An 11,028-nucleotide genomic window follows, 5' to 3' on the forward strand; every position below is an offset into this window, starting at 1 on the left:
AACTGTGAGGAAGAATATTAAAGGAATAGCAGAGAACATCAGAATCAACAGTATGGGGCGAGTTAAGTAGCAGAGCACATGGTTGCTGCATATGATGGCTATTGATGAGCCTGAATTTTCACTAACCCCACTGCCCTTGGGTGTGCAATCAACCCTCAGGATATTTTTTTTATTTCTCATCCTTGCAAGAGGTTTTTTATGAAACCAGGATCGTGGGCAGAGATTTTTGTCACAGCAGGAGTCATGGCACAAGGAGATGTATAATTAACCTATAATTAACCTTTTGTGTCCCTTGAAGAGGCAATGATTGACAGATGTGTAGCTGCAATATAATGATATTATATATGTTTAAAAATAAGAACACTTAATTCTCTGGGATGGGGAAGTAAAAGTGATAAAGAGGGAAAGACAGCGAGTTACAGGAGTGTCAAGGGTTTTTTCTCTTTTCAGGGAGGTGCCCCAAAAGCAAGATAAACTGATGTCTCCTCTGTCTACACAGCAGTTGTACAGAGAAAAGGTAGCTGTGTAAATCAGAAGTAAAATGTTAACAGTGAGTGAGGTGCTGGTATTTTTTGTGGCGTCTCTGCTGTTGATACAGTTTCTGAAGTTGCAATGGATGAGAAGACAATTTCCTCCTGGACCAACTCCATATCCCTTCTTTGGAAATCTGCTGCAGATGAACTTCAAAATTCATCATGAGCATCTTAAAAAAGTATGTATTTCCTGGCAATTTATTAATGGACTTATAAGCTGATTGAAAAGTAAATGTATTTAACATAGTCTTATTCTGAATGCTAGGGAGGGATTTATTATAAATTGCATAAATGTGGAAATAGGTGGAGATCATTAAAATATCTGTTTCTTTGTGTGAAAATTTGCACTTACTATTAAATACATATTTAGTACTTTATGTGCATATGAACAAAACCATAATGATGGTAATAGTCCTGTCTTACACATAGGAAGAAGCTGTATTTTAAAGTAGACTCACTAATTCTGTACAGTGTTTTGGATGTCTGTGTTTTGACTATTGTTGTACTGATATTTTCTAAGTATCCCATGGAATAGCTACTGAGGACGTGTGTGTTTCCAGTACAGAAAGGATGATTTTAAAAGATATTTATTCAATGGATTTTTTGAAAGATCTTAGGATCAATTTTTTTCTGACATACCATTTGGTCAGATTTTCACAAGAGATTTCAGTCTACTTAGCAAGACTGAGCTTTCACGGCTATTTTCATGGCTAAAATAATTCATAGTATTCTCAAACCTTTTTCTATGTCCACTTGTAATGTATGTCCACTTCTAAAGTTTGTAACTGTTGTTTTATAGTTCTCATACATCTATATTAAATATTTAACATTTAAATATGTAAGTAATAGCACCTCACTCTCCCTCTTAATTCTTAACCTTCCCTTTCTCTGGCTTTTCCATGTCCTGCCAGTTCTGTCCTCCTGAGCTGCATATTTCAAGGCAAAGTGTTGTTATTCCATAACACTAAAGAGTAGCTAGTGTCTATCTGCTGTGTTTTCTTCTATTTCTGACATCCCAGACATGAAGAGCAGTACTGGTCATCCCAAGGTTTCAAAAGCCGTGGACTGGTCCTTACAAAAATGAAATTAAACACAAATGTGCAAGTACAAGCACATACATTTTTGCTCACTGTACGCAAGTATACCCTCTTGTTTGCTCCCAGGCAGCAAAATTTTGTTATCCTCTGGTCCTGCATTTCTTGAGATGTCTTGGCAACACACCACTCTTTCCAGCCTATTTTGCTACTTTTCTAGTTCCTGATTCAGCAGGCAGGGGAAGGGCTGTCCTGCCCACTGCCAGGGATGCCTGCGTGCATGGCAGCTGAAGACAAGGCTGTCACAGCTGAGCTGGAAAGGAAAGGGTGATTCCTGCATTACTCAGCTCCTCCACTGCTTTTGCTACACTTGACACACAAAGGGGAATCTGTAGATGGTTCACATCAAATTCATGTGCTACTACTGTCTTGTAGCAAGTGGTGAGGATGGACAAGTTCATCTACAATGAGTTGGAATTGTAAGACATAATAAATGACATCACAGACTTTGGCAATATTGGCTGACATTTTAGAAACATCATGATCTTTAATAAATGAGACTTTAGATAGAAACCTGACTTCAAACTATACTGTATGTAAGAACATACCTGATGCTCTGTTCTCAAAGTCAGTCACCATTAAGGCATCTGCCCAGGAAGATCTGGTTCATCTTGTTTGATTTAAAAGTACCAGTTCTCACTCCTGTTACTCTGATTCTGCTTTGTTCTACAGATGGCCAAAATTCATGGCAATATCTTCACCTTATGGTTTTCAAACACTCCTGCAGTTGTCCTGCAAGGGTTTCAGGCAGTGAAGGAAGGTCTGACTGCCCGTGCTGAAGATGTTGCTGGAAGGCCTGAAAGCAGAATCTTTCACATTCTGACACATGGAAATGGTAATTACTATTCTCAGAAAATTTTTAATGTGTTCTATCCCTAGTTTGAATACTGATTTAGAGTCTCAAAGTCCTTAATTTACATCAGGAAAAAAGTTTTTATTTTCATATGTTTTTAAAGCAGTTCTATATTCTGTCAGAACAGTAATGACAGCATAGAGTTAATGTAAGAGCTTCTATACAGAAGATAAATGGCTAAAATACAAAAAGAAAGAAAAGAGGAATGTTGCCAGACTGCGTAAAAAATTAGAAGAAAAGAGAAGCTGGATGTATCAACCTTACCAATCCATTAATTTAGGTATTCACTATGATCCTAGGTGTTATGTTCTCTAATGGTCATCTCTGGAAGCAGCAGAGGCGTTTTGGAATGGCAACAATGAGAAAAATGGGAGTAGGGAAAAAAGACCAGGATTATCTACTGCAAGAGGAGGCTGCTCACTTGGTGGAATACTTACAGAAAACAAACGGTATGTGAGGGTGGGCAGGGCAGTCTGTGCAGTGGGAGAATGGGGCACTGGTAGCTTTTGAAACTATTTGGTTACAAAAATGGATTCAAAGGGTATGTGCAGAGCTGAGTCTCAAAAGTCTGTATATGCTACCTGCATGAGATACTTACTTGTGGAAATGTGAAACCCCACAACAAGATAACAGAATTAGAGATTCCTGTCTTGTTATATTCATGTCTAGTTATATATTTATAATATACCAGTGTATATATATATATATATACTGGTCCCTATCAGTGTTATTACTTCTGAGTCAGTTCTATGTTACTTATGGTAACAGCATCAGGATAACAGCAAACAGTAAAAACATCAGTGTCACAGAGCCTGCTATTCCTGTGTAGAAAAGAAAAAGCATAAAACATGCAAAGCTTTGACCAGGGATACACAGGGTAGGTTGAAATATTCTAATACAAAATGATATGAGCAAAGAATAGAAGGTGGTTCTCTTCTCAACTCATCTGTGTATTTAATGTCTCAGCTGGTTTTGTACCCCGGTTATTGCCAAACGTGAGACCTGCTGATGCCAAGGTTTGATGAAATCTGAGTATTTGTATAATTAATACCACTAATTCCATTCCCACCAGCAGTTTTTCCTTTTTTTAACCATAAGAGTTTTTTAGATGTCTGAAGTAACTTTTTTACTCAGGCCTTTTACCAATAAATTACAATTTGCTATCCAGTGATCTAATTAATGTCAGAAACATTGATGAAATTTTATCAGCTCACCTGTCAGTGGGAAAACCAGGAAGTTACAGTAAGTGTTAATGGTGACTGCAGTCCCTTGTTTTTACAGGAAAACCTCTGGACCCCACTATGCCTGTTGTTCATATGGTCTCAAATGTAATTTGTTCTATCATTTTTGGACATCGTTTCTCCAGGGATGACGAGAATTTTCACCACCTGATTGAGTCCTTTGACACCCTGGCAGCATTTTTGAACAGCATCTCCTTTTTTGTGAGGAAAATCAATTTTGTTTGTTTGTTTGGTCTCTATAGATAGACAGTGAAAAAAAGTACCTGGAATTTCTGGAGAGCACATCAGAACAGTGCTTCAAGATGCCTAGTTCAAAACTTGTTTCAATTGTTTATGCTTCATCATAGCGCAGAAATCAGAAATTTCCTGTGTATGGAGGACAGGGATGAAAATGCAAAGATTTGTTACATGGCAGAGAGATGTACAAAGGACTTTCTTTTTAAAAGTATTACCTGTACAATTCCAGTGTTTGAAACTATATCTGAAATCAGTAGTAAAATATGGGTTAAATTATCTAAAGAGCTCTGAAATAGGCTCATCTTAATTTCTGTCTGGCAAACTGGCTTTCTTCACTCTATTACATTACACGGTTGTCAAAAAATGTCAAGAGTAAATGGATTTTTACTGCTTCCTTCTCTACTGCCAGCCAACCTCATAGAAACTGGAGTAGAGCAACTGTTTTCTGCAAAGGTAACATGGCATGAAATTGCTCAATGGCAGCTTTTCCCTACAGTTTTTGGCAGCAACACCTGTACCTGCACATCCTTACAAGAGTACAGTGACACTGCAAGTCACCCTCCTTTAGCTGCTGGATGACATCTGTCTCCATTCAAGGCACAAACTCCTAACGTCACATCTGGTCCACTGGAGAGAAAAATTCTCTCTTGATTCTGTATGTGCATCTGTGCTGCAGCTGCCAAAGCAGCAGAACAGGTGGCCTGAGACTGGGGCAGTTTTGTTATGAATCATTTATGATGGGGAACCACAGGACTGTGTATAGTCAAAAAGTGAATTTACCCATGCATGAGGCAGCTGCTTCTGCAGAACTCGTTGTCTTGTATGCAGTTTTGTGTCTTGTATGATTTCCACCATCTCTGAGTAACTGGAAATTGCTGTAAGCAGGGTCCTAGAGGATTTAAGGACTATTTTGATACTTTGGCTAGATAAGCTAAAATAAAATTACTTATTAGTAACTATCCCAGAAGATGCCAGTGAAATGATTCCTAAGCTACCCTTCTAATCAGTGTAGACACAGATTCAGCTATTCCTAAACTGCTCTCAGCAGGTATAAGTTGTTTTCAAAACACCTTAAGAGTGTGTCCAGAGCCAACATTCTAGTCCAACATTTCATTGTGTCCTGCTCTCCACAGTGTTTTCAAAAGAATGTACAATCCCTTAATGACTGGCTGTACTTACCTGTTTTCCTGGTAAGTGGACAGGAAGTGCTAAGGAAAATTATGCAGTAGGGCAAAGAAGAAATAGGGTTGGGAATCTGAATAGGCTTGTGGGGAGATAAATCTTTGTAATGTTTCTGCCACTTAAATAGGTGAGCCCAGAAGTTATGGCCTAATGGGTAATTTAAACTGCAGTAGTTCTGTAAATGGAAGGACATGATGCAGTCTGTAAAAAGGGGGAAAAGAAAGTGAAATGAAGTAGAAGAACAGAATGGATTTAAGAAGTGTTTTACTTTTTTTCTGCTGATATATGGCTTTATAAAAGTAGAAGGACAAAAAGGTGAATATGTTTAGAAGACAAGAAGGTAAATATGTTTAGAACAACAAATAAATGGGAGGGAATCCACACAGCTCAGTATTTCTGGGTCATTGAGTTGCTTTGCCCATCACACAGATGTGATCTACTTGCTTCTTATCTATGAGAACATGAATGTGAGTAAAATCCCCATCCATTGAATAGCCTACTGTAAGAAAACAAACCTGGGTTTGGATAGTTCTGTTTTCAGCTGTGTCAAGGAAGTCAGCCTGAATCTGGTTTTGTCAGTGATGAAACAGAAATTATATATGTGTTGGATAAAGTGAGACTAAGGACAGGTTTAATGTGAGATCCTTGGTTCAGCTGACCCAAGTTCAGCCTAGAAAAGAATTGGGGTAGAAAGGAATTTGATTTATTCTTTCTACATCATATTTATATTTATATAATCTCTCCCTGCCCCCCCCCATATATATATATATAAAACTTTATAGTATAAAACTGAGAGAAATTTTGATTTTGCTCCAGGGAAAAATAGAATTAAGAAAGGCTTTAATGAATCATGGAATAGGCACTGTCCCTTCAATATAGTGCTGATTCAATCATCAGTCTTTCACTTGCTTTTTCCACTATCCAGAAGCCTGTATTAGGATTAAAATTTAGTTTGCTAGATGCCACATATTTATATGTAGTATCATATATCTAAAATATCTCTTTTACAGATATATGAGTTGTCTCCCTGGCTTGCTGGTCATTTTCTGCCATCAGTTAAAAAGATGAAGTCCTGTGTAGATTTTGTGAATGGTCTGTTAGCAAAGGAACTTGAAAGTCACAAAGTAAACAGGAAACGTGATGAAAATCGACATTATATTGATTACTATTTGGATGAGATAGATAAAGTGAGTACTTCTGAACTTCTCTCACACTTCACTAACAACAAGGGATTTTAAGTGTTTCTTTGATTATAATGATGTCTAATATAGATTTAGAAGTGTATGATTTCTCCGGTGGTTTACTTCTTCTTTTGTGTGCCATAACTTTCTTTTCAATTCATATCTGCAGACTAAAGGAGATGCTGATGCTACTTATGATGAAGGAAACTTGATCCAGACTGTTGCTGACCTCTTTATAGCAGGCACAGAAACTACAGCCACCACTTTACTGTGGGCATTGCTCTATATGGTGATTTATCCTGACATTCAAGGTAAGCACATCCAAAGAGGTCTGCAACTCTAGCAATGATATAAGTTCAAATAGTGGTTGTGGCTGTTCAAAGAAAAGTAGAGGAACTAATTATTGAAGTATGAATCAGGTGAACTGCATTAATTGTTTCTTGCTGTATCCTTTCTCACATACAGGTAAATCATTCCAGCTTTTTTTTTTTTTTTTTTTTTTTTTTTTTTTTTTTTTTTTGTTAACAGATCTAAACAGAATACAGGGTGTGATTAATTTAATCAGCTGCAGGAATTTAGTGTCAGATGAGATAAATTGCACCATTACCCTTCCACAGAGAGTAATGCTTAGATTTCCACTGAGAAGTCTTTGGTTCATTCTTTTAAATCCCTGACTCCTATACTTTGATTTGCTCTTGGCCTCTTGCAGCAGAAATAACTTAAATACAGTGTGGGGTTGCTAATATTGGGGTGAGTAGCTTGAAAATATGTGCTTTTAATAATGATATTCACAGAAGAAAGTTACAGGTTGGTGGAGTAAAATGGCTGAAAACAAAGAGCCAGAGTATATGGGATAGAAAGGATTAGAAGGCACAAAACTGACTTTAAAAGCCTCATATTTGAGAGTTTAAGCTGAGTACCAGGCACAGCAGGAGCCTGGCAAGAAGAAGTGTTAAGGAGAAAGGGTGTCCCATTTTTGTTACCTTCAAAAGACTTAAAACATGAGACTGGGTTGCACATACTGAATTTTCACATGATTTTTCATCTTCTCAGGATATATTAACATATTCTTATGTTTTGTGGGGGTAGTTCTAATTGCAATGATAGAGTCTCTAGTATTAATTAAAAAAATAATCAGAAATTACCATTTCAGCTCAGATTGTAGGTAAAAAAAAAGAAGTCCTTGGGAAAAATTAATTTGTGTAAGTGCCTCCCAAGGCAAGTAATTGCAGAACAGCAGTTGGGAATCTGTAGATGACAAGCAAAATCTATGTGTTTCTTAATGAAGAACAATCCTTGATCAATTACTAAACTGTTCCCCTAGCACACAATTAATATTTTTTCCCAGTTGACTCCCTGCCTGTAGAAATAAATATTAATAAAAGTCTTTTTATAAATTACCTTAGAGCAGTAAATGTAACAGGAACCCACATATTATTATAGAATGACCTCATCTACTATTTTATTTTAGAAGTATATATGCAACTTATAAACAACCTCAATGTCAAATTTTTTCAGGTCATCTGTATGGGAATTTGAAGGCATTATTTTTTATAAAGTATCTTTTTCATCTGGTTGGATGCCATTCTGGCTGTAGAAGGCAACAGGAAAAATTATGACTATAGAGTTTATAGATTGTTTGCTGTATATTTAAAGCTGAATATAATATTCCTCCTTAGAGAAAGTCCAGAAGGAGCTGGATGCTGTTGTGGGCTGTTCCCATGTGTTTTGCTATGAGGACAGGAAAAGGTTGCCCTACACAAATGCTGTAATTCACGAGATCCAGCGATACAGTAACATACTCTTAATTGCACTGCCCAGACTGAGTGTGAAGGACACGGAGCTGCTGGGATATCGTATTCCAAAGGTACAAATGTGCTGCATATTTGAATGAACTTGATCTTTGGTCCATTTGATGCTTTTAGAAAGGTTTTTGAGGTTTTTCCTGACTGGGGGCATGAACTCTTGTTCTAGCAGTGCCTCTAAGGTTTGACTGTCTCTGTGGATAGCTTTTCACAAAGCTTTGTCCTAGATACAATCACAGTTTTTGTTGAAGCCACTGCTCCTTTTTTCCAGAACACAGTAGTTTTAGCAAATATTGACTCTGTTCTGGCTGATCCTGGAAAATGGGAGACACCTGATCAGTTCAACCCAGGCCACTTTCTGGATAAAGATGGAAACTTTGTAAACAGAGAAGCATTCTTGCCATTTGCTATAGGTAAGTGCACTGAACAGGGATTTATTTACTCCTTGTGGTAACAACTTCAGATCCATTCATTCCCCAAAATAACTGGGAAGGCACCTACAAATGGGCATATACAAACTGTTTTAAAGATCTCCAAGAAGAGAGAAGTCCAGTTGTATGTGGAAAAGATTGGAAGAGAAGGAATGACGCATAGAAAAGTCTTTCTTGGAAGACAGATCCAGTTTCTCTCTGAGAAGAGATCCAGCTATTGAAGCAGTAGCAGAAAAATGCATGGTGCTGGGAAGACTGTAAATGTGAATTATGCCACCCTGGTGACAATTTCTATAATGACAATTTTATGTAAATGTATATCTAAACTTTTTGCAGAAATACAAAATGAATCACTAAATGACAAAAAGAATGTCTTTTCTTAAAAGAATGAAATCTGCAGAAAACAAGCAAAGAAAATCCCAGGCAGTTTAGAAGGGGAGGTGGGATAGAAATCCTTTGGCTGAAGTGCCTTTTCTATTTCTTCACAGGGCACCGTGTGTGCATGGGGGAGCTGTTGGCAAGGACAGAGCTCTTTATTGTCTTTTGCACCCTGCTGCAAGCATTCACATTCACCCTGCCAGAAGGAGTGAAGGAAGTCAACACCAAGTTTATTTTTGGGAGCACGATGAAGCCACCTCCCTACCAGCTCTGTGCCATTCCTCGATAGGAAATGGCAGATTCAGGGAAGAGTCACTCTGTAAAACTGCTTCTGCATGTGAATTCCTTTTTGCATGTCCTAAGATTTTTGCTTTCATCTTCATTTGGTTAATCACTACCCTGAAAGATTCTTGACAGACAGTTGCATCCTGAGCTATAATTATAAAGGGTTCACACTTTGGTTTTTTTTTGGAAAATATTGGTAAACTTCTCCTGATGTGTAACAAATAAAGACATTAAGGGAAGAATTAGAATTTGGACTTATATATTACCATCTGGAAAGAGGTTTTGCAGAAAATGATCTTGAAGAGTGGTCTATGAATTGGAAGTCTCATGAATGAAGATTCTTTCTCATAAGCCACAGTTGCATTTGTGGAGAGAGGCTTAGAGGTCTTCCAGTCTGTCTTGGGATATTAGTGGGTGCAGGAGGTAAAAGAAGCTCTTGGAGGAAGCTTTCTAGAGGCAGATAGTATGATCTGTGATAACATATTCCCTTAGACTGATATGGTTTGCTGTTGGGCAAGCCTGTTGTATACAGCTCTATCATTGTCACTTGGGAAGACAGTTCAAGGTTTCACCCACTAAACCAGGTAGCATTTCAACCCTTCTGGTGAAAATAGAAGAGTGGCTTCATCAGGCAGCTGTGGGGAGCTTTTCATATCACAAGCAAAGAGCAAGGACTGGAAGACAAATGAAAACAGTGAGCAGTCACAGAGTGTTGATAATTTATCTTTTTTTATGAGCCCACTGGTTGCCAGCGACATGGGAACCTCATGCCAGGTTGTCTTCTTCTGATGATTGCTCTAGGTCATCCAAAAATTTATTCAGCTTAATTTATTATTTCATTTTTTAAAATGGATTCTTTATCACAGTTAGATGACTTCACTTAGCACACCATGACCAAGAGCAGATTTGGCACTACTGAAGAATTCTGGAAGTCTTCATGAGCCAGGTGCCTAAGGACTTGGCAGAAGTGGAGGTTTTTTGCTGGTTTGCTTACTGGCAGTTAACAAGGGATTTTCTTTTCTGGCATTGAGACACATTCTTCTTGTATGAGGTACAAATGGGATACTGCATGCCAACACAGGAAGGATTATTTTTATACTCTGATTAGCTGACAGTGCCATCTCCAGGACTGACATCATTATCACAGCTGTATTTGTTTCAGGTGCCTCTGCCCACCTTGTGTTTTAAAGCACCCCAGTCTAACAGGCAGGGGTGTGCATACAGGATGAAACCTGGGTTGGCAGTTTGTTCCCCACAGGATTATCTTTATGGGATGGTTCTACCCATGTCCAGCATGTCCTGGCATGTAGGTGGTTGGTATGAAGTTCCCTCATGGTGGACCTACAAACATCCCCCTGCTCCAGCTCCAAACTGATAAGAGAATGATTAATTTTTATCCATCTGGATCCAGGAGGGGAGGCAGCAGTTGCTTGCCTTTGGCAAGTTAAAAATCACTAATCCTAAAGAATAGCTGGTAGATGGTGCTGAAGAAGTGGTGCTGCTGACTGCATTTAGTAATTATTAAAAAAATGGAGCCTTGGCTATCTCATAAATACATTTTGCATGAAATAAAGTAAGATAAATCCCATGCTTCAGATCCGAACCAATCCATAGTCATCTTGCTTTTCCAGTGTGAGAGAACTGTATTCCAGGCTGGCTCCAGCTGAAGACTGGTTAAAGGTGTGAGACTGCAGCCCTTGTGGGGTGAAGGCACTAGGGCTTAAATTCCAGTGGACAAAAATTAGTTTTCCTGATGAAAAATCATTTAGATGGAAAATCTTGTAATATCTAAAAGAAAAGGGAATGTA

The 11,028-nt window shown here is 38.1% G+C and overlaps 1 protein-coding gene across 2 annotated transcripts; it reads left to right on the forward strand.

Annotated features, from left to right (window-relative positions):
* Window positions 1-524: 524 nt before the first annotated feature.
* Window positions 525-9,426, forward strand: LOC128792816 (cytochrome P450 2J6-like). Of its 2 annotated transcripts, none has more exons than XM_053951613.1 (9): window positions 525-712; window positions 2,300-2,462; window positions 2,780-2,929; window positions 3,762-3,922; window positions 6,151-6,327; window positions 6,491-6,632; window positions 8,001-8,188; window positions 8,398-8,539; window positions 9,046-9,426. In XM_053951613.1, exons 1-9 carry the CDS (start codon window positions 542-544, stop codon window positions 9,222-9,224), a joined length of 1,473 nt encoding a protein of 490 aa, XP_053807588.1. In that variant the 5' UTR covers window positions 525-541; the 3' UTR covers window positions 9,225-9,426. The 2 variants fall into 2 exon arrangements, with proteins under 2 accessions (XP_053807588.1, XP_053807589.1); XM_053951614.1 differs by lacking the exon at window positions 9,046-9,426 and adding an exon at window positions 8,656-8,726.
* Window positions 9,427-11,028: the final 1,602 nt, after the last annotated feature.

The sequence above is a fragment of the Vidua chalybeata genome, chromosome 10, assembly GCF_026979565.1.
Source record: "Vidua chalybeata isolate OUT-0048 chromosome 10, bVidCha1 merged haplotype, whole genome shotgun sequence".
Lineage (NCBI taxonomy): Eukaryota > Metazoa > Chordata > Aves > Passeriformes > Viduidae > Vidua > Vidua chalybeata.